At 45.3% G+C, this 24,058-nt stretch overlaps 2 protein-coding genes across 6 annotated transcripts in view; one reads left to right on the top strand and one right to left on the bottom strand.

The window, feature by feature from the left end:
- myrfl (myelin regulatory factor like) overlaps positions 1-24,058 on the top strand; it is a 62,049-nt gene that overhangs the window by 15,023 nt on the left and 22,968 nt on the right. For 3 of the 4 annotated variants that reach the window (XM_030353808.1, XM_030353805.1, XM_030353806.1), the window contains exons 21-25: positions 313-397; positions 1,939-2,013; positions 2,949-3,060; positions 3,399-3,470; positions 3,840-4,423. In XM_030353808.1, the coding sequence (XP_030209668.1) occupies positions 313-397; positions 1,939-2,013; positions 2,949-3,060; positions 3,399-3,470; positions 3,840-3,929 (434 nt within the window). In that variant the 3' untranslated portion in view covers positions 3,930-4,423. Of the gene's footprint in view, positions 1-312; positions 398-1,938; positions 2,014-2,948; positions 3,061-3,398; positions 3,471-3,839; positions 4,424-24,058 lie in introns of those variants that run through there. The other variant, XM_030353807.1, reaches the window with a different exon arrangement.
- LOC115541886 (uncharacterized) lies at positions 11,553-22,626 on the bottom strand. Of its 2 annotated transcripts, none has more exons than XM_030353800.1 (3): positions 22,331-22,626; positions 14,552-20,707; positions 11,553-11,848 (listed from the first exon to the last, which is right to left on the bottom strand). In XM_030353800.1, the coding sequence occupies exons 2-3, from the start codon at positions 20,622-20,624 to the stop codon at positions 11,790-11,792; spliced, it is 6,132 nt and encodes a 2,043-aa protein (XP_030209660.1). In that variant the 5' UTR covers positions 20,625-20,707; positions 22,331-22,626; the 3' UTR covers positions 11,553-11,789. The 2 variants fall into 2 exon arrangements, with proteins under 2 accessions (XP_030209660.1, XP_030209661.1); XM_030353801.1 differs by lacking the exon at positions 22,331-22,626 and having other exon boundaries at positions 14,552-19,102; positions 19,493-21,082.

Raw genomic sequence — 24,058 nt, 5'->3', positions numbered from 1 at the left:
TTAATGCGATTAATCACGATTAAATATTTTAATCGCTTGACAGCTCTAGTTTTTACATTTACATACATTCGCTACAACACCAGACCTGTTTAGAACTATACTGGATAATATAAATATAAAATCACATCAGAGTTTGGTGACAAACAATGCATCACAGGTTGATTCAAATCATGTTCTTTTTTATATCCTGAACTTAATTAAGTTAAGTTCTTTGTGTCCGGCCTACATTTGAGAGATAGTGGTAGTTTTAAGTAAGGTCCCGTAAACGCAATGAACACGAGGATCCCCCCCCCCCTCCCTCCTGTTGTTTAGGGACCAACACCTCCATTCAAAGCTTCGTCATCAAGGAGAACCAGCAGGTGATTGACAGCCGGTACCTGGACGGGACCAGCTGTGGGTGAGTAGGCCTGCAGGCGACCACACAGCTAGCTAACAGCTAACGTCGCTTAACGCCTTCACAGCTAACTAAAGTCGTTTAGAGCTCACAGCTAACTAACGTCGTCAGCGCTCACAGCTAACTAACGTTGTTTGGCGCTCACAGCTAACTAACGTTGTTTAGCGCTCACAGCTAACTAATGTTGTTAGCTCTGTCGAGTGTTCACAGGTTTAAATATGAGGGCTGTGGGAGAACCTTCAGTCTCACTAGGTGGGATGTCTTCTCCTGACCGTCGTCTAGGAGAGGTGTTCCCTATACTGGTTTCTCATTGGCACCGGGGCTAACCTCTGTACGTGTTAAGAGATCCACAGCAAAGCTCGGTGGAGGAAGACTCTGGTCTATGTGTCCAACAAAGGTCTCTTGGTTAAGCCCCTCTGAGGTTAAACTAACTTTAGGCTATTCGCCTTTCGATCAAACTCTGGGGTGTCTCTTACCCCCAGTCCCTGTGGGCCACGAAGCGGGGAACAAGGCTGAACCTATTCGTATTGCCTCAATCTCCGGACTAGTCACCATCAACCCTTTTGTATCATGCGCCACTTACCGTGTGTGGGAAGGCTGGAAGAGCTTTGGGTGGTCGGTCTTGCGTCTGTGCCGGAAAACCGGATCAGTCAACGAGACACTGATATAATCTTCCTATACAACACGTAGTAAGGTCGTTTTATTAAGATGGACAACCGTTTAAACAATACTAGAAAGTGTGGTCGTAGGAAGAGTCTCCTCTACTAACGAGGTATAATATCCTCTATATGTTGAGGTTGAAGTACTAAAGTAATTTCCCTTATTTCAGGATGATACTGAGTAAGGCTTTTTCCTCGTGTGAGGTCCTCGTATGAGGTCTTCCTCCTTGTGTAAGGTCCTCGTAAGAGGTCTTCTTCCTTGTGTTGGGTCCTCGTAAGAGGTCTAAGGCCTCTTCTTCCGGGTCTGATAGAGTCAACGAGTGAGTCTGTCAGACGGTGAGGGCAGTGTTGCGATAAGCTAGAGTCTGACGACAACGTGCGGGCCGCACTAATACTAAACATTGATGTCAAGTAGGGGGCCACAAAATATCATCCCGCGGGCCTCAATTGGCCCCCGGGCCGCGAGTTTGAAACCCCTGCTCTATATATACTAGTCACCAGCTGGCGTGTGCTTGCGAAGGCAGCCGTATGCGTCGTTGCAGTGAAGCCATATCCTGTTAATCAGGGATGTTCAGCAGTTCAATAGAATCCATATATGGTAAGGCTGCATAAAGCGGAAGTCCTGCCCTTAATTGGGCATAGGGAAGCTCGGGGCTAGGTGAGTCATGGTGTGGCCCCGGGCTTACAACAGCGCTCACAGCTAACTAACTAACTCTGTTTAACACAATACCGGCTAACTAACATCGTTTTAATGCTCACTCTGCCTCTCTAACGAATAAATAATAATTATTAATGAAGATACAAAACCCATATTTTGCTGAGTGTGAGGGGGCGGCCCTAATCGCCCCGCCACCCGGTTCAGACTCTGTGTGTTCTGCTCCCCAGACCGGGATGGGTCAGCTTCAAGGTCCCCATCAGCCAGTACGTCCCGCTGAACATGAGGATCAGCCTCCTGATGAGGTGAGTCCCGCCCGCCTGACTGTCTGACCGCCTGACTGTCTGACCGCCTGACTGTCTGACCGCCTGACTGTCTGACCGCCTGACTGTCTGACCGCCTGACTGTCTGACCGCCTGAATGTCTGAACGCCTGACTGTCTGAACGCCTGACTGTCTGAACGCCTGACTCTCTGACTGTCTGCTCGCCTGACTGTCTGAACGCCTGACTGTCTGACCGCCTAACTGTCTGAACGCCTGACTGTCTGAACGCCTGACTCTCTGACTGTCTGCTCGCCTGACTGTCTGAACGGCTGTCCAGCCCGGTGGAGATGCGTTTCCTTTTTGTCTCTGTGGTATTAACTAGTTAACTTTAACAATTAAGTCAGTCTAAGTGAATTGAGAAAGATAAAGATAGCTGGATACCGAGAGATTACAGATTCCCCCTTGTTTTGAAGGGGTAAGGGGAAGGGGTAAGGGGCAGAAATGTGATTGGATTGATAGGCCCAATCACAACATACAAGGGTGAGTTCGCCCTGCGTCTCCCTATGAGCTCGGCAAGGAGGAGTCCAAAGCATTGGGAAAAGCAAGGACTTCTTATACAGTATGGTCAGGACGCTGAGAGCCGCTCTGCCCCCCATAGAACTAGTGTTGGTTAACGATATGGTAAAGTATCGGTGAACCTCCTCAGGATGTAATAAAGGGGGACGTAGCCGTGCCGTATCAGTTGAAGTCCTGGCTTCTTCACCTTCCCGATGGGTTCAAGAAAACAGGCCTCATACCATACAAACGGCCGTCAGAGAAACTGAATGGAAAATATTTCTTTTCCATCAGTGTGACGAGTGACACAGATTTCCCTCGGAGTGAGGTCCTTCTCTGTCTCTGCTCTGTTCCACACTGGTTCCAGTCACGTAGAGGATGCTGCTGCCCCCCCTAAACCCTGTCCCTCTCTCTCCCACCAGCTCCACAGAGCTGCTGGTGGTGCACCTTTGTGAGGTGGAGGAGTCTGCGTCCTGCACGCTTCTGCTGGACATGGACATGTTGACAGGCACCCGATACCCCTCCAACACCCAGGTAACGCCCCGGAGCTCCCCGGGCACTCCGTTCCCTGCCCCGCCCTGCCTCTGGTGTGCGGTGTTACTTAAGGTCTTCAGAGTGGAAGCACTCCATCCAGGGAGTCACACTCTCCGACTCGATTGGTTTAGTCTGGGCTGAAGACACCCATGGTATGACAACTTCGTGCCTCTTCCTCTGTGCGTGTGCCTCCATCCACTTTGTGTGTGTGTGTGTGTGTTTGTGTGTGTGTGTGTGTGTGTGTGTGTGTGTGTGTGTGTGTGTGTGTGTGTGTGTGTGTGTGTGTGTGTGTGTGTGTGTGTGTGTGTGTGTGTGTGTGTGTGTGTTTGTGTCTCCAGGGCGTACATGAGTGGCCTCTCCACGTGGCTCGTCTACAGCACAGCTCCTATCACTTCAGGTCCACTGTGGCGGTAAGAACCCAAACATACTGTAGCACCACTACTAGTAGTAACACACAACAGACTATTACTAACACACAACTGACTACTTACAACAGACTACTTGCACACAACTGACTACTAACGCACAACAGACTATTACTAACAATTCAAATATATTTAGATGCAACCACTATTACTAGTACACAAATAAAACAAACTAACACCTAACCTAATAGTACTAATACACACTAATATATGTCACTAACACCAAATGAGACCCCAGAACATCGTAACATTAAGGCCCTGCTGTTGCAGAACCAAACACGAATGAACACATGAATGCTCTATATCCCTTGTGGACTGGTGATATTCACTCAAACTCCTCCTCCTCCTCTCAAGGGCCAAGCAGACTGCAATACTGACCGCCACTCAGCCGGGGCCCTCTTCACAGACTACCACTTCCACTTCTACAGACACTGCACCTACTGACACTCACACACACACACACACACACACACACACACACACACACACACACACACACACACACACACACACACACACACACACACACACACACACACACACACCTCTTTCACTTCTACAGACACTGTACAGACTGACTGACACACACACACACACACACACACACACACACACACACACACACACACACACACACACACACACACACACACACACACACACACACACACACACACACACACACACACCCCACTCACCTCTACAGACACTGTACAGACACACATCCACGTCAATAACTGTATGCTTAGATTGTATTGTTCGTGTCTGTAGGAATTTTAATTGGTTTAAAACGACAGCCTTTCGAAGATGATTGTGAATGTGTCTCCCTTTCGAAATCACTGACATCTGATCATGGTAACTAGATGTATTGATTGAAACTTTGATTAAAAATATCTGAAAAAAATTATTGTTTTTGAATATTTGTATTTCCATACGGTTTTGATGTTTTAACATGTGCGCGCGCCCACACACGCACACACGCACAGACACGCGCACACACACACACACACACACACACACACACACACACACTTCTTTACTCAGGAATGTGCTGAATTGGTCGGGGAGCGGGGAAAACAGAGGGCCAAGCAAAACAGGAAACAGGCTAAATGTAATTGAGGTCGCATCTTGAACCCTGCAGAACAGGGGTTGAATTTTACAAGAGGAAAACAAGAGACGAGACAGAAACCCAGATTAAATGACCCAGGAGCAAGCATGGACAGGAGGGTGGAGTTGGATGTGAGCCCAGATGAAAGAGATGAATCGATGAGTGAATTGTTGTCCAGTTTTTACGGTGCACTGAGAATAAACCCTCAAGCGAATGGTCTGCACCTCTTTTGAAACTAGTTTGATTAGGTTATATATTAGGACAGGTTGTCTGATTAAGTTATAGAGTAGGGATAGTTGTGTGGTTAAGTTATAAAGTAGAACAGGTTGTGTGATTGAGGTTATACAAGTTGGTGGATCACTCCCCACCAAATAAATACAAAATAACAAATTGCATGCAAATGTCATGTATTTTAATTTAACACAACGATGACGTAACATAAAATATCTATGTAAAAGCAGTGGGATCACAGTGCCGTTGTCGTCAAGAGTAAACATATACATTCAGTCTGAGTTATTGCAAAGATAAGTCCTACTTGCAGCTTCCCTTTGCCCCCCCCCCCCCCCCCCCCCCCTTGTAATAGATAGCTCTGATTGTGTTCTCTGGGCTCTGACATTATGCACATTATGAATAAATGTAATTACACAATAACAGCTTGGACTTCAATGGTTGAAGTCCAACCATTTACGTTTTCTGCAAAGCAATTGCAAGTCCATTCACAAAAAGTGAGGTTTATAAAAAATAAAATTAAAATGTATAATGCCCAAGCGACAGAACTGATTTTTAACGATGTTTTAAGATATTAATGTCAGTGAGTATTAAAAAACACACCTTTTTTTTCAATTACGACAAATGTTGGAAAGAAGTTTAATGCATAACATATTTGCCCTCTTATAGTATTGAACAATTTAAATGTATATACAATGATAAAATTTAAATCCCCACAATATAGTCCAAGTACTGCATAACATTCTAATTTTGAAAATGGCCGACACTTTCGGCCATTTTCAATGGCCAGCGCTTTGGATTCGAGGTAGAAAAAGGTTGTGCTACCACTGGCTCAACTGCTCAACCTCGGAAGGACTCGACAGCCTAGGCTTTCTGGAAACTAGAAACAAAAAGGGGAACAAATATACCATCAGAGCCTCGAAACAGGCGCTATTTATTTATTCCAACACATTGGTCTGTTTATTGAAAGACGAAGTGGTACTTTTCCTGCTTACGATTCCTGCTCTTCTGGGTCTAAAACCACTTCGTTAAAAAAGCAACAACAAAGCCGAGTAGTTTGAAAAGCACTGCCGGTTAACAGATCCCGGCCTCCTTTTTATCCTCACAAACAAAGTTGTCTCTCATTTGACGTGTCTGCCCACGGCCGGTTAGTCATAAATTCCTTTAAGCTTGTGGTCAACAACTGGCGTCGTGGCGAGTTCTAACTTACGCGTTGACCCCAGGCTCCCTGGCACCGTGTCCAGCCTTGGATTAGAATCCAGAGGCTTTTTAGATGCTTTCTACTATTAGATATAAACGCCTATTAATAATCATGGTTTGCAATGCAATATAATCGTTAATTTCTTCCATATATCCTCCCTTTTGGGATTGTTAAGATCCCAACTTCCCTTTTTACTTAAACTATCAATAAGACTACGTGCCAGGTCTTTGGACCAGACAAGCACTACATGTTATCCGTAAAAAACCTTCAAGCATTTTGAGGGCTTTTAACATTTTTTTTTGGTAAAAAAGATTGACCAAATGTACTATGTTAGGTAAACATTTTGAGCCCTGCAATTCGTTCATATGGAACCATAAAACCTTCTAAATCATAACAACACAATGTTCCACATTCTATCAAATGTGTACCTAGAATTCCCACATAGTATTCATAACATAATATTTTCAGCATGCATTGAAAATCAGCATTTCAGAAATATGTGACATAATAATATACTCAAAAGATGGCTCTGGAGATCCTCATGTATTGGTGAGCTGGATACATGTGGGGGGTTTTGGACATTGTCGTAGTTGCTGCTCCTGTTCGCAGTCATCAGGCCCTGGAGCCCATGAGTCCAATGTCCATTTGTTCACTCCGTCTGCAAAGGGTATGGCTCACATGGAGAGGTCACCAGTTTGACCTAAGACCTCCTCCTGGTGTCCGATTCTCACAGTCCGCTCTCCTCTCTAGTTTCAATCTGATCTATCTCCCCTTAGGGCTTCCTCTCCCACTCATCCGACTCATCTATGCCAGTCACCATGAGGGCCATCTCCTTAGAAAGCCTGGATGCTATCACATATCTGACTATCGGAATACAACAGCAGAAAATCAATCCTACCACTGTTAGTACTATCAAAAGCACTATACCTATTTTGGCTAGGACCATCCCCCACATACCAAACCTTGTTTCTAATCATCCAAACACACCCTGGTCATGGCCTGCATTATCCTTTAACTCCTTTCTTAAACGTTATAGGTTATACATCGCGAGTGTGAATGATCCATCTGGAGCAGTATTATTTGGGATGAAGGTACAGCACATTTCACCTACAAGAGCAAAAACTCCTCCCTTTTCTGCTAAGAGCCAATCTAAGGCCTGTCTGTTCTGCCAAGCCACAGCGCCTGTGGCTGTCAGTTGTTTTCCTAAAGCGGATAAAGCATCATCCGTGTAGTTGATAAACCTTTGATGATTGTAAAAAATGTAATTGATCCATTCCGCATTATTGCGGAATTCCGATTGCTGGCAGTAGTGCCTCAAATCCTGCTGCTATTTCACTTCGTGCCTTGGATTTATTGGGTATGCCTCTGGGTTGTCCTATTTTATAAATTTTTATGTTCTCTTCTGGTTCATATGCTCTTTTCCGCCTGTTTAGGTTATTCATTTCTGAGTTACCGACAGCATCATTTATTGATGGTAATATTGCAATCTCTGTAACCACTTGCACTTTTGCGCATCTACGTCTCCACGTCTCAGCAAGTATGGGACGAAAAATGTTATTGCCACAGAGCCAAAACTGATCTGCCACCACTCTGTCCTGGCTTACGAATGCCCTAGCTCTCCACAACATTTCCATATAGTTCTCTCTAGACTTCTGCCGAGAGCCTGGTAAAAGCTGAACAATTTTGATCGCAGGTGGTTGACCTGACAGTCGTTTCCCGTCGATATCGAATAGTGTGACATTCCAAATTATTTTACATTGTTCCTACTACCTACATCGTTGGCATCGTTTTGATAACATTCTAATCCCTCTTCAATATGAAATTTTGTTTTTATTTATACCACCTATTTTCTTTTGCTTGTCTGAACAACCGGTCTGCCGTCCTTACCCTAATGCGTCCATAGGGGTCAGGTTTATATAGTTGTAGGGTTCTTGCTGTTGAGTGGCGACCAATACTTTCAACATCCTTTTCATCCTCAGGAATGTTTGTCTGCTCTACAAGAGTCTCTTCAAGAGACATAGGTGTCGATGTTAAGATTCCAACCGCAATAGTTTCGGATGTGAAAGTCGATATTGCGATCTCATTTATCATAGTTTCGGAATTGACCATTGTTATTGCGGTTGCCAGGGTTTCTATGTAATTCTCTTTTGGCATTATTTTTGGGGTCACCTCTACTTCTGCCATCCTTGTTGTTAGTCTTATCTTACTCTGAACAGTAGCTGCTGTACCATTTGTTGCTAGTTTGTTTATTGGCTCACTCATGATTGTGGTTTTCTTCTCGAATTGGAGTTAGACTAGTGGTTGCTAGTATTGTTGTTTCCTCTCTAATATAAGTTACATTAGTGACTGAAGGTTGTGCTAAATCCCTGATATCAGAAGTTTCATTAATCTTAGTTGCATCTAGAGTCGAATTTAATCCATCAGCGGTTACAAGTGAATCTTTCCCATTATCTCTAACTGGAGGTTGATCTACTTTATCGGTGGCTGTGGTTGTGTTTACTCTGTGATTATCTGAAGTTTTTACTGAATTGCTGTGTTCGATTTCAACAACCTTACCCGGTTGATTTTTGATTAGACAAGGGTCTTCTATTTCTAGTGTAAAATTGAATGTTCTTTCTGAGACTACTTCAAGAAGCAAATATCCTTTCATATGTAATTCATACTGGCTTTTGTAGTCCCATGTCTTTTTTGACTTTACTGTTAAACACCATTTAATTGGTTTTGGCTGAATATGCACTTCACACTGACTTTTCCTCTGAGCTAGTTCACGCATCCGGTGGAAAGTTAATGCACATAATGATTGGTTACCTGACATAACAGTAAAAACAAATTCATTAACTTGGTTTTTCAGCGGTATCTGAGCGTACAAGACTATTCTATCTTCCTTTTGAACTATTCCTGAATGTGTCAGGGCTGGATTTTCCTGTGTTTCTCTTACGCTTCCTTCAGTACCAGCCCCTGATTCCTGGCTTTTCCAGGTCTGCGTTGTCTCTGTAGTTTCATCCTTCCTCGGGTCCTGTCCTTGAGCCAGTGGAATCTGGCCCAACCCGTAGAGGATCAGGAGCAAGCTCGCCATTTTCAGCATCATCGTGTAGCTGTTGCTCCTGGCTCGGCTGGGTCTGGTCCTGTGGTAGCTGGTCAGCCCCAGGCATGTCTGCATCTGGCTCCTTCTCACGCTCCTCCACACGCTGTTCCCTTGTCCTAGGTTGAGCGGCTCTTGTGCAGTGGCTGAGGTGATACCACGTGGCACTTCCCTCCACCTGGAAGGCTGTTCGTGTTGCGTTGGTGACTTTGTATCTTCTCCTGAACCCCTTTAGGTACACTTGGTCACCTGGCTTCAACCCGCTTGGTGGTTCCTCCTCCAACTCCGGAACTCTGTCGTTTTCCTGTTGACAAATAAGTATGCCATTTAGCTGTCCTATATAGGGTTTTAATTCAGTTTCCAACTGTTCTAGTGGAGGTCCTTTATGGGGCCCTCGAATGACAGGTGAAGGCATGGGTCGACCCGTAAGCATTTCATGCAGGGTTAGATACGTCGTTCTGTTAGTTTGCATGCGATAACTCATTAGTGCCAGTGGTAGTAAATCGTACCTTGTGATTGAGGGTGGTAGACGCAACCTGGTCTTTGTTTGACATGCAAATGCTGAATCACTTGTTTGAGTGTTTTCTGAATAAACGCTGCCCCATTGTCTGAGCTTATTTCTGATGGAATTCCAAACCTTGGCATGACTTCTCTAGTCAGAAACTCGATTACTGTAGCCGCACTTTGGTCTTTTGATGGGACTGCTTCTACCCATCTGCTGAACCTGTCAATGATAACTATCATGTACCTTTTACCAGTGTTGGGAACGTTACTTTAAAAAGTAATTAGTTATAATTACTCACTACTTGTTGAAAAAAGTAACTGAGTTAGTAACTGAATTACTCTATAATAAAAATAACTAATTACCAGGGAAAGTAACTATTTGCGTTACTGTGAAAAAAAGAAAGTTGCTTTATGTCAAAGAATTCAGATTCTTCTGAGCAGTTTTCACTTGGCCTTAATGTGTTAAATGGTTGAACTGCTAATTCAAGGCCCTGATATGCTTCCAACTGAGGCCCCGGCCACACTAACCCGGGTAAATCTACAAACGCATACATATTTATCCATTTAGCCCTTCCGTCCACACTAAAACTGAGAATTCCGACACTGAAAACTATGCTTTTCGAAAACGATCGCTGAGGTGGACAAATGTGAAAACGCTGGGTTTGCGTTGTAGTGTTGACAGGGTAGACGGAGGTTTTCATAAACTATGACGTTCAGTTGCCATGACAATGCCATGACACTACCACAAGCTTTCAGCGTGGAACGTGGATGCAAAACATTCCGAAACTGATATGAAAACGATAGTGTGGACAGAGATCATTTTCGTTGCGGATATGCGTTTTTACATTTACCCGGGTTAGTGTGGATGGAGCCTGAATTTCAATTTGCTTGGTTGCAAAGGCTGTAGAACATCTGCTGAATACTACAGAAAATGCCTATGATTGGCTACCATGAAACATGACTCTGCCCAATCATAATCGCTTATCTCGTTGTTAACCCACCTGGCCTCCTCACTAGCAGTTTGTGTTTGGAGCCAGGGGTGCGTTCGGATTACGCAGTTTATTCAATCAATTCATAGTAACACACTGCATTTATCGTACAGTAACGGTAACGTGTTGTAACGACGGAAAGAGTAATTAGTTAGATTGCCCTGTTACTGAAAAAATACCTAACGCGGTTCTTTTAAACAGCGTTATTACAGACACAGCCTTTTACCACCTATACTTTTAAATCATGTCAACATAGTCCATGACCAAATGTCTAAATGGTCCTTCAGGTGTGGGAATGTGTCCCAATGGAGTAGTGATTGTTTTTCTTACATTGTTTTTTGCACATACTTCACACTAATTTAGCTGGTTATCAATCATTGATTGCAAGTATGGTGAAGAAAAACCTTGTTTTCTAATTCTCCTCAATACCTCCCCCCTTGCACAATGGTCAAAACCATGCGCATTAGTGATGAGTAACCCCAACAGTGCCGTAGGCGCCAACATCATCCCGTCATGAGTTCTCCATAACCCTGTGGAAGAGCGTACAGCACCTCTTTTCAACCACATGTTCTGTTCATAGACACCAGCTTTCTCCTGCATGCGGACAATGTCGTTCTCACTAGGCGCGGCCTCGGGCATGGATAATACTGACTGGATCGCCCTGCAACTGTCCGAAGCTACCTTTGCAGCCTCATCTGCAGCATTATTACCGCTTGTGATATCATCAACGCCCTTCCTGTGTGCCTCACATTTGATTATTGCCACCTGTTTTGGCAGCAATAACACCGACATTAATTCCATAATCTGATTACAATGCAGTATGGTGGTTCCTGGCTTTTCCAGGTCTGCGTTGTCTCTGTAGTTTCATCCTTCCTCGGGTGCTGTCCTTTAGCCAGTGGAATCTGGCCCAACCCGTAGAGGATCAGGAGCAAGCTCGCCATTTTTAGCATCATCGTGTAGCTGTTGCTCCTGGCTCGGCTGGGTCTGGTCCTGTGGTAGCTGGTCAGCCCCAGGCATGTCTGCATCTGGCTCCTTCTCACGCTCCTCCACACGCTGTTCCCTTGTCCTAGGTTGAGCGGCTCTTGTGCAGTGGCTGAGGTGATACCACGTGGCACTTCCCTCCACCTGGAAGGCTGTTCGTGTTGCGTTGGTGACTTTGTATCTTCTCCTGAACCCCTTTAGGTACACTTGGTCACCTGGCTTCAACCCGCTTGGTGGTTCCTCCTCCAACTCCGGAACTCTGTCGTTTTCCTGTTGACAAATAAGTATGCCATTTAGCTGTCCTATATAGGGTTTTAATTCAGTTTCCAACTGTTCTAGTGGAGGTCCTTTATGGGGCCCTCGAATGACAGGTGAAGGCATGGGTCGACCCGTAAGCATTTCATGCAGGGTTAGATACGTCGTTCTGTTAGTTTGCATGCGATAACTCATTAGTGCCAGTGGTAGTAAATCGTACCTTGTGATTGAGGGTGGTAGACGCAACCTGGTCTTTGTTTGACATGCAAATGCTGAATCACTTGTTTGAGTGTTTTCTGAATAAACGCTGCCCCATTGTCTGAGCTTATTTCTGATGGAATTCCAAACCTTGGCATGACTTCTCTAGTCAGAAACTCGATTACTGTAGCCGCACTTTGGTCTTTTGATGGGACTGCTTCTACCCATCTGCTGAACCTGTCAATGATAACTATCATGTACCTTTTACCAGTGTTGGGAACGTTACTTTAAAAAGTAATTAGTTATAATTACTCACTACTTGTTGAAAAAAGTAACTGAGTTAGTAACTGAATTACTCTATAATAAAAATAACTAATTACCAGGGAAAGTAACTATTTGCGTTACTGTGAAAAAAAGAAAGTTGCTTTATGTCAAAGAATTCAGATTCTTCTGAGCAGTTTTCACTTGGCCTTAATGTGTTAAATGGTTGAACTGCTAATTCAAGGCCCTGATATGCTTCCAACTGAGGCCCCGGCCACACTAACCCGGGTAAATCTACAAACGCATACATATTTATCCATTTAGCCCTTCCGTCCACACTAAAACTGAGAATTCCGACACTGAAAACTATGCTTTTCGAAAACGATCGCTGAGGTGGACAAATGTGAAAACGCTGGGTTTGCGTTGTAGTGTTGACAGGGTAGACGGAGGTTTTCATAAACTATGACGTTCAGTTGCCATGACAATGCCATGACACTACCACAAGCTTTCAGCGTGGAACGTGGATGCAAAACATTCCGAAACTGATATGAAAACGATAGTGTGGACAGAGATCATTTTCGTTGCGGATATGCGTTTTTACATTTACCCGGGTTAGTGTGGATGGAGCCTGAATTTCAATTTGCTTGGTTGCAAAGGCTGTAGAACATCTGCTGAATACTACAGAAAATGCCTATGATTGGCTACCATGAAACATGACTCTGCCCAATCATAATCGCTTATCTCGTTGTTAACCCACCTGGCCTCCTCACTAGCAGTTTGTGTTTGGAGCCAGGGGTGCGTTCGGATTACGCAGTTTATTCAATCAATTCATAGTAACACACTGCATTTATCGTACAGTAACGGTAACGTGTTGTAACGACGGAAAGAGTAATTAGTTAGATTGCCCTGTTACTGAAAAAATACCTAACGCGGTTCTTTTAAACAGCGTTATTACAGACACAGCCTTTTACCACCTATACTTTTAAATCATGTCAACATAGTCCATGACCAAATGTCTAAATGGTCCTTCAGGTGTGGGAATGTGTCCCAATGGAGTAGTGATTGTTTTTCTTACATTGTTTTTTGCACATACTTCACACTAATTTAGCTGGTTATCAATCATTGATTGCAAGTATGGTGAAGAAAAACCTTGTTTTCTAATTCTCCTCAATACCTCCCCCCTTGCACAATGGTCAAAACCATGCGCATTAGTGATGAGTAACCCCAACAGTGCCGTAGGCGCCAACATCATCCCGTCATGAGTTCTCCATAACCCTGTGGAAGAGCGTACAGCACCTCTTTTCAACCACATGTTCTGTTCATAGACACCAGCTTTCTCCTGCATGCGGACAATGTCGTTCTCACTAGGCGCGGCCTCGGGCATGGATAATACTGACTGGATCGCCCTGCAACTGTCCGAAGCTACCTTTGCAGCCTCATCTGCAGCATTATTACCGCTTGTGATATCATCAACGCCCTTCCTGTGTGCCTCACATTTGATTATTGCCACCTGTTTTGGCAGCAATAACACCGACATTAATTCCATAATCTGATTACAATGCAGTATGGTGGATCCATCGGTTTTCTTAAACCCCCTAATTTCCATACTTCCCTGAACAAATGACATACGCCGTGCGCATATGCAGAATCTGTGTTGATGTTCACCAATCTACCTGCTCCTACTTGACAGGCCACTGTAAGAGCCTTCAACTCAGCCAACTATGCTGAGCATGGCTGTGCACACTGAGAACTACGAATAACGGCAAATGTGTGGTCCGGATTCTGTCTAACCACTGCAAACCCTGCATGGTTACTCAAATGATCTCTGAAGCAAGAAAAATTTCTCATCTGCCCCAATCATGGGCTCTGACAATAAATCTGGTCTTAATTTAGTGAAGGTGAGAGAATCAGCCACACAATCATGAGGTGTCCCTTCAAAATCATGTGGAATTCTGTCAGCTGGATTCACCGTGAAACATTTTTCTATGGTTACATCTGGAAATGTTAGTAATGCCAAATAATCCAACAACCTAGAATCTGTCAACACAAACTTTCCTAAGTTTTGTTTAGTTTACTAATTTCTTCCATACTTGCAGCCCTCGCCTACTGAATGCCCTGAAATCACCACCAAGAAGATGAATTGTTGTTAAACATTAAAACGCAATCATCAGGTTTTCTGGAACCGCTTGTGAATACAGACAAACTATTTCATGTTAAAACAGACTTTAAATTAATAAATTAATAGCTGAATCCGCATACCTCGCTCCTGGGGACTTCCGCGGAGATGTTCCGCTGAGGCCAACCGCTTGGCATCCGCATCGCCTGATTCTTGGTCCTCTTCATCAGCGGGGTGGCGGACGCAGTGTTCTTCTGCTTGGACGCATGTTGCCTTGTGTCCTCTGGCCCAGAGCATGTCCTGCAGTGATTTTCTGGTTGAGACATAGTTATCCCTCAATTCTTTGCGGATCTGTTGCCTTGCCGACTCCTTTGTGCTCCCAGAAGGGTCTGAGAATGTGTCTCTTTTAGAATCTGTAGAATGTCTGCCGGTTATAGAGGATTTTGAGATCATACTGGAATTCGACTGCCCTTTACTGGAACAGATGAGATGGGACGGCTTCTGGTGAATGGAATCCGTCGTCGTCTGATTGTTATGGTCACCTGGGGATGCGGTCCTGGGTGTCTCTTTGCCACTAGATGACGCTGTCCTGGGTGGCTCTTTGCCACTAGATGACGCTGTCCTGGGTGGCTCTGGGCCACTAGAGGACGCTGTCCTGGGTGGCTCTGTGCCACTAGATGACCCCGTCCTGGGTGTCTCTTTGCCACTAGATGACGCTGTCCTGGGTGGCTCTGGGCCACTAGAGGACGCTGTCCTGGGTGGCTCTGGGCCACTAGAGGACGCTGTCCTGGGTGGCTCTGGGCCACTAGAGGACGCTGTCCTGGATGGTGCTGGACCACTAGAGGACGCTGTCCTGGATGGCTCTTTGCCACTAGATGACGCTGTCCTGGGTGGCTCTGGGCCACTAGAGGACGCTGTCCTGGGTGGCTCTGGGCCACTAGAGGACGCTGTCCTGGGTGTCTCTTTGCCACAAGATGACGCTGTCCTGGGTGGCTCTTTGCCACTAGATGACGCTGTCCTGGGTGGCTCTTTGCCACTAGATGACGCTGTCCTGGGTGGCTCTGTGCCACTAGAGGACGCTGTCCTGGATGGTGCTGGACCACTAGAGGACGCTGTCCTGGATGGCTCTTTGCCACTAGATGACGCTGTCCTGGGTGGCTCTGGGCCACTAGAGGACGCTGTCCTGGGTGGCTCTGGGCCACTAGAGGACGCTGTCCTGGGTGTCTCTTTGCCACAAGATGACGCTGTCCTGGGTGGCTCTTTGCCACTAGATGACGCTGTCCTAGGTGGCTCTGTGCCACTAGAGGACGCTGTCCTGGGTGGCTCTGTGCTAGCCATGGAATGACTCTTGTACTTCTGAAGCGCTGCTGTGGACGTCGTCAGTTGTTTTTTGGTAATTAGGTGGTCCTTTGAAACTGATGTCGATTTACTGGAGCTCACGTGGTGCCCGGTATTAAATGCATTTACTTTATGTTCTCCATTTGGGCCATCGAGCATTCTACGTTTCTCAGAACGTAGTTTCTTGTCTCTCGTCTCATTTCTGGGTTGTGCGTTAGCAGAAATATCCAGATTATTTTTCTTTTCCCTCAATTCTTTGCGGATCTGTTGCCTTGCCGACTCCTTTGTGCTCCCAGAAGCGTCTGAGAGTGTGACTCTTTTAGAATCTATAGAATATCTTCCGGCTTTAGAGGATTTTGAGATCATACTGGATTTCAACTGCCCTTTACTGGAACTGGGAGCTGTTTCGGTGAGAAGGGACGGCTTTGGACGAACAGAATCCTTTGTCTTGTCGGCTCTGCGAACGTAGTGAGAGATTCGTTTTTTGGTATGGGTTGAGTGGCAGCTGAAGTATGGACTGGTTTCCAATGTGGACTGATTGTTATGGTCACCTGAGGATGCGGTCCTGGATGGCGGTATACCACTAAAGGATGCTGTCCTGGGTGGTGCTGAACCACTAGAGGACGCTGTCCTAGATGGTACTAGACCACTAGAGGATGCTGTCCTGGATGGTGCTGGACCACTAAAGGATGCTGTCCTGGGTGGCTCTGGGCCACTAGAGGACGCTGTCCTGGGTGGCTCTGGGCCACTAGAGGACGCTGTCCTGGGTGGCTCTTGGCCACTGGAGGATGCTGTCCTGGATGGTGCTGGACCACTAGAGGATGCTGTCCTGGATGGTGCTGGACCACTAAAGGATGCTGTCCTGGGTGGCTCTGGGCCACTAGAGGACGCTGTCCTGGGTGGCTCTGGGCCACTAGAGGATGCTGTCCTGGATGGTGCTGGACCACTAGAGGATGCTGTCCTGGATGGTGCTGGACCACTAGAGGATGCTGTCCTGGGTGGCTCTGGGCCACTAAAGGATGCTGTCCTGGGTGGCCCTTTGCCACGAGAGGATGCTGTCCTGGGTGTCTCTTTGCCACCACTAGAGGATGTTTTCCTGGATCGCTCTGGGCCACGAGAGGACGCTGTCCTGGGTGGCTCTGTGCTAGCCGTGGAATGAGCCTTGTACTTCTGAAGCGCTGCCGTGGACGTCGTCAGTTGCTTTGGGATAATCAGGTGGTCCTTTGAAACTGATGTTGGTTTATTGGAGGTCACATGTTGCCCGGAATTAAATGCATTTACTTTCTGTTCTCCGATTGGGCCATCGAGCATTTTACGTTTCTCAGAACGTAATTTCTCATCTCTCGTCTTATATTTTGGTTGTCCGTTAGCAGAAGTAACCGGATTGTTTTTCTTGGTTCGTTTCGAGAGTCTGTAGTCATCTCTTTTGTTCTTAGGGATGGTCAATTCTGCCATCAGTGTCACTGGATCACTTTGTTCAGAAGGCATCTTGAAAAACAAGCGAGGGATTATGGGATTGGGTTTTGGGAGTTCATGACTAGTTGAGACCCGCTCCTCTGCTCCAGCCACACAGGGGGGCTTTTGGTCAATCTCCAAGTCAAGGAATGCCCTTTGTTGAGGCCCCTTTACTGGATACCTGTGACCTTCAGCCAAATGTCCAATTCGTAGAACTGGGAAATCATCTCCCCCGTCCTCCGATTCAGACAACCTCAAGCCCTTTGCACCTCTGCGTTTTAACTTGGCTCCTTCATCGGTTAGTTTCTTTAGTCCTTTTAGAATGGCTGTTTGATCGGTTTTTGCATGACATTTTGTTGGAGCTTTTTTAAATTCAACAGAACTGCAATCACCTTCAGATTCTATCGGGCTGCTTTTAGGTTCAGGTGTCATGGGTACATCCGTCTCCAGGCTCGTTTCCATCTCCACTTCGAACACACAGCTGTCATCCGTGCCGTCAGAGAATGTGATTGTACGAGGCCGTTTGGCAGAATATAATTTTTCACACGTTTTCCTCTTCTTCTTCTTCAGTGATTTGGAGAGATTTCCGTCTTCCCAGCACTGAGGGGACACTGTTAAATAGTTGCAATTGGACTCCGAGGACGAGTAGTCACTGCTGTCTTCGGTGTCACATGAACTGGATCTTTCTCTGCACCGGAGAACAATGTTTCCATTACTTGATTCTGCTGGGATGCCTTCTGTGGGTGTTGGCACAGGGAGATCATCAGAAACAATTATAATCTGAGAATCTTTATTGCTACAGGGATTTAGGCAAGCCTTTTCTCGTAGAAAGCTATCAAGGGTATCAAACACTTCCAACTGCCTCATGGGAGAAGTTGGCAAAGGTTTTTTGGTTGTTGAAGGCAGCATATTTTTACCACTAGATTGGGTTTTTGCTTGGGAGACATGGTTTACATTCGCTTCAACAAATGCAAGGTATGCTATTGCCACCGGAATCATCAGCCAATCCTCTTCAGCATCCTCCTCTTCAACCATGGGGCTTATGGCTTCAGTCACCTTCTCTTGAATTTCAGTATCGGTAGATCCATCTTCTTCAGTAGAAAGGTCCATTGTATCCTCGTCTGAACTAATGTAAATGACTTCCTGCTGCAGAGAACGACCTGCATGAACCTCAGGTAACAAACCAGGAATCAAACCAGTTTTGTCACCATTTGAGGTTCCGTCACGAGACTGCCTTGCGGAATTAAACAAATGTTTTGAAAGGGCCGGGACATTTGTGGGACTCCCAGATTTGATAGGTTGTCTGACATTGTTTGACAGTTGTGTCCCCGACGGCTCATCTATGATTAAACATACATCTGTGGAAATTTGTGTTTCAGAGATATCTTCATAGACGGGGCAATATTTAGAGGAAGCGCCACTCAAATTTCCAATTGTGGTTTCAGAGGGAAGCCTATTTGACTGCAAATCCAGAGCCAGAATGTCTTCGCCATTTTGAATGTCGTCTTCTGAAATGTATTCATAACTCTGGCTTTTAAACCAGTGTTCTTCTTTGCATGACATTTGTATTGATTTGGCCATGTCCATTTCTGTGTTAGTCTTCCCTGCTTGCCAATTATTCACTAAACTCAGAGTCCCCGTTTCTCGCGCCTCCGGGTGACCCACGTACGAGACGGGGTGCAGAGCGCCTGGCTCTTTGGCTCGATCCTCGAGGCAGTTGGCGATTAGCCATGAGGAGGTGTACTTGTGTCCTTGTGTCGCACCGTTTTCAACCTCTGAGGCAGCTCGCTGCTCTATGAACTCCTTTGGGGTTGTTCCTGAGAGTGCAGAGAGAATCACTGGATTCTCGTTGTCGTTCTTTGCACAAACCTCCGCAGCGAGCATCATAATTTTCGGGTATTCTGTGGATGTAAAAACATGAACATCATCTTTATTTCCATTCCAATAACACTGCAAGATGGAGTCATAAATGTCCTCAGCGGGGCTAGTTACTTTACAAGGGATAGAGTTTGTAGTGGAGACTAGCTCTTTCATTGCAAAAAATGAGTAACTAATTATTGGCACAGTAGAAAACTCTGCTATAGCACCCTGACAGAGTTTTGTTTTACAATAGTCGACATCCCCAATGTCCCCCTTTTCGTCAACGCATATATTGTTAAAAATGGGTTTGTCCCCAGTTTCACACAAGATATTTGCATCCCATAATTTAGTTAAATCAAAATCTGGGGCCTCCTCTGTACACTCAATTAAAGATACAGTGTGCGAGTTATTTAAAGCCGTGATTTGTGTACCTGTGGAGTCCTTTTCTGGTTTAGGTTGGCCATCTTGCTTTAAAACATTACGAGTCAACGCTGATTGCTTCTCTTGAATTCCTTTTCCGAACGCAGTGGACCACTTCTCATTCCCGTTGCAGTCGAGAGCTGGACTACCAGCACTCCCGGCAGAAGAAACGCAGATTTCCTCCGATGATGCGGTAGAGGTGACATGCCGGGGTGCTGATTCGTCTATTTTCAAATGTAATGAACCAGTGTTCTGCTTGCTTGGCAGGCATACATTTAAGGTACTGGAACTCAAACAATGTGTCCGTTCTGCACCCTTGCTCCCGCCACACTGGGTCCGTCCCGCCATTATGTTAGACACTCTTTCCATAAGGAAATCATGAATGTGGGCATCAGTAAAACGTTTATTTTTGCTCATTGCTTTGAGCTTAAGGTGAGCTGGGTGTGGAACAGGGCAAGGGGTGTGAGAGCAATGCTCTTTCCCAACTGAAGAAGGATCCTGACTATGTGTACTCACTAACTGTGATGCAGATGATGTGCTTACTGCTGGAACACTGGGGCGACGCTCACTCTGTTCAAACGAGTGCGGTGGTTGGTGCCGCTTTAAGGCAGAGATCTCTCCTCCCAATTTAAGTTCTTGACGTCTGCGCCCACACTGTGAATCTGGACCGTCGTCCTCATCACCGGCCAAGCTGCCAGTCAGTCTACAGTTTTTCTGAGCAGACTTACTCCACTCACAAACCTCCCTCCTTGATTGGCCCTTCTGTGACCATGAATGTTGATAGTGTGATTCGACTAATGGTGGTAGGTTATGCGTTGCCCTAACATGAGGATTCTGCCTCTGCTGCTGATGGACCCTCCTCAACACGCCATGGTCCTCCGAGGGTGGAGGAGACAGAGCTGTGATGCGTCCCCCATTATGAGCAAGTTCCTTGGGTCCAACAGTACTGGCGGGGAAGTATGGCGTTGGAATCGATGCAGGGGACACCCAAACGGTGGCAGTGGAGTCCATCCTATTGTAGCCATTGGTACCTGCGGCACGTCGCTCGGCCATGGAGGTACATGGGTTGATGTTCATCTGCCCTGTGGTGAGGGGCTGGGACATCTGAACGGGTGCCCCGTTGGGATCCCACCCTAGGTTCATGCCACCCTTTCAGATTTGCATGGGTATGGCTTGCATTGGGTTGACATGAAGCACAACCTTAAAGCTGGCAACGATCCTCTGGTCTGGAGAATAGAAGAAACAGAACAGAAATTGGTTTCCAGCGGTTTTCTTGTTTTCAGTGATATACTTTTGCAGTTCTCTTCAGGAATATCAAAATCCTATTAGATGAAATCCTAGAGGTGTGTCGTTTGTGTTAGTTGCATTTCCCTGGTTGACGCCAGGGGACGGGTTCCATGTAGAACAGTGTGGCAAGGCAGCCTACACAATTCAGTGTAGGCAAGGCAACTTTATTTATATAGCACTTTTCATACACGAGGCAGACCCAAAGTGCTTCACATAGAACCATCGTCCTACAACAAAATGTAACTAAATAATAAAGATAAATAAAAGAAAACAAAGGCAAAGTTTAAAAATGCATTGAAGAAAGGGCAATTTGTTTAAGATTAGTCAGAAAGCTAAAGCAAAAAATACAATGAAGAAATAAAAAAAAATAGATACGCCTAAGAAAAATAAAGAGAAAACGCCATATTGTCCAAATGAAGAATCACAAACTTCTTACCCAGCAAGAGTGTGTCTGCCTAGTTTTTAGGACATGGCAAGACCACTTTTCAACCTCTCCTTTCACCAGGGTGGTTTTCTCACTGTTCAGGAGGTCCTTACACATGGTGTTACCACCAGAGTCTCGCTTCATAGTTCACTGAGGTTAAACTTTTGCAGGACAGGGCAAATCCCTATCTACACTCTTCAAAACTCAAGCAGGGGCAACAGGTCTTAGCTAAATGGAGATTCTTATCTTCTATGAATCGATTCACAACGTCCATTGATTACCATTTATTCCAAAAAGATTCTACCTTTTGTCGTTATTAGAATCAGAATATAGTAAATGTATATTAAAAATAAATACATAATGATATAAAAAAGACAGTGGACTAGAGTAGATCCTGAAAGGAGACCCCTATATGGACTGAATCAAGACTAGATTTTGAGTCAGGGAATACTCTATATCCAATATCAGGTCGGAAATGGATCATGACCTCAAGAATCGAAATCTACTACCACTACCACTACTACTGGAAACAGTGAGCAAAAACACCCATGCTGTCAAAGAAACCATTCACAAAAACGGATGCAATTCAATTTAAATTTGGCTGTTCAATAATATATATCCCAGTTAGCCCTGAAGCAACTTTAAACATAATATCATTGCTGCAGACATTGACATACATTTAGCATGCCTTTTCATGGACAGCATTGTTTACCTTTTCTGACACGGAAAGAATGATCAAGATCTCATTGCTGTGTCAATCCCCCCCCTCGGATAAGGCACCAAGACGTCAACAAAAGAACGCCACCTGCGGTCAGCTGAGTGGAGTGTTCAGTGGTTTTGGGAGAATGGCAAAAACTAAGGGTTTTACCCCTTTTCCTCTAAATCTGAGACTTATTTCATTGATTAAATGGTATAGATTACTACGATTACTATGCTGACCATGATGAGTAAAATTACTTATACGTTGAAAAAATAAACATTTTACGCCCTGGCTCTTTCAGTTCAACTTCAGTTCTGACAGGAAGAAACCAGTCCGAGGAAATCACTTTGGATTCAAAATATCCGGCAGCAGTTATCCAATAGTACATCGAGATTTTCAACAATGATAAAATAAATATTTTAAAATGAATGCCCTTACCCCAACTTTAAAAAAATAAAATGCACCGTTTCTCCGCCATGATGAGTTCCGCACATGAAAATGAGGCGGGAGTGGTGTTCTAACTCGATTGGATGATACTGGAACATGGGCAGTCCACTCGGAACAGATGTTCTCAGAGCGTGTCACTCACTAGTAGCAGGCTCCCAGGAGCAGTGCATACTTCCGCAAACCACCAGTGCTCAGCGGCCAAGCCTGGTATTGCAGCTGTTTAAGCGGGCTGTGGACGGGTCCCTTGATTTATGGAGTCCCAGAAGTAGATATGCCTGTTCACTCCAATAGAGCTCGTAAGTCCGCCCCTTCCGGTAGACCCCCTATGGGACCTATGAGATCGTAAAATATGAATGGGTTTCAATGGAGTGAAAGTAATTATTTTCTGGTCCCAGTCTTTATATGCCCCCGATTACACATATGTGGAGTAATATAAATTTTCATGCAAAGGAAACAAAAAAATTTGCGAAGAAGTTTGATAGTATTAGGTTTTGTGTGAGGCCGCTTTGTGATCTACAGCCCCTCGCTGCTCTCAACGCGAATGATATACGTCACCACCACTCTGGTACAGAGGATCACAATGATTGGTGACCTCTCTGCTCCACCTCACCGCTTTTTTCCAAGGGGACTTATTTTATCTCATCTTACTTCCCTTTATGCCTACTGGCATGTAGGGCAGCAACAAAGGATCTCCGGACCACTCCTGTCTGTTTTGGGCGAGCTTTTGGATAGAACTCCAGGTCTGCTTCATGGCTTTCAGTTCTTTCTCCACTGTTCGATGCCAGGTTTCTTAGGGTTGTCCTCTCTTTCGCCTGCCTTCAGGTGTCCAGTGTAGGGAGGTTCTTGTGATGTAATCCTGTTCTTTTCACATGATGTGTCCAATCCATTTCCACCGCCTTCTGGTAATGATGGTCTCTATCAGTGTTTCCGCTAGAAGAAATTGGTGCCGGTCATGTGACCGGGAGGTTTATTTTTACCAGTCAAATTGGAAAAAAATCGGTTGGATATTGTCTGTTTATTGCACTTAAAAAAAATTGATAGGCAGGCTATATAAAGAAGAAGAAGTGTGTGATCATATCTTGATTCGCCATGGTTGTTAAACACCGGTGTAAGTGCCATATTGGCTCGGCTACCAGATCGGCTCGGGGTCCGTCGTCTGCTGATTACGTCACACAATACGCTATCTACAGCAATAAGGTCTTTTATGGCTTAAATTAAAGAGCCTGTAATGATCTTTCATTTTGAACATAGACCATTCCCAACCTATCTGTATGGATAGTTTTCTTCTAAAAACAAAACATCCCTCGGAATCATCTTGGCTGTTAAGATAAGCCGTCCGTGTTGCCAGATTGGGCACATTTTCAGCCTGATTTGGCTACTTTGAATCACATTAGGCTGGAAAAACGGGATATATGCCCAATCTGGCAACACAAACCGAAACTAGACAGACCTACTCGCGCTCACACATGTGCTCGCTGTGGTTGCTATGACGACAGCCAGAGCTACAGCACAAAACAGCCAATCACAACTGTCCCTTAGCAGCCAATCACAATGTAGCCTACGCCCATTCAAGCGTACAGCCAATGATATTGTGTAACGTAATCAGCAGACGACGGACCCCGAGCCGATCTGGTAGCCGAGCCAATATGGTACTTACACCGGTACTGCCGCCGTTTAAAACGAAACCGGATAGTTTTCGCCCGTTTCGGCTCCGTGTGG

Source organism: Gadus morhua, chromosome 4 (assembly GCF_902167405.1).
Source record: "Gadus morhua chromosome 4, gadMor3.0, whole genome shotgun sequence".
In the NCBI taxonomy this organism is placed as follows: Eukaryota; Metazoa; Chordata; class Actinopteri; order Gadiformes; family Gadidae; genus Gadus; species Gadus morhua.
This window is presented reverse-complemented; position numbering and strand designations above follow the sequence as displayed.

Excerpts from the sequence above, each read along its gene's own strand:
- LOC115541886 (XM_030353800.1), bottom strand. The coding sequence starts at position 20,624 with ATGAACCTAGGGTGGGATCCCAACGGGGCACCCGTTCAGATGTCCCAG. Across the intron at positions 11,849-14,551 it reads CGGAAGTCCCCAGGAGCGAG|GAAAACGACAGAGTTCCGGA; the intron begins GTATGCGGATTC and ends ATTTGTCAACAG.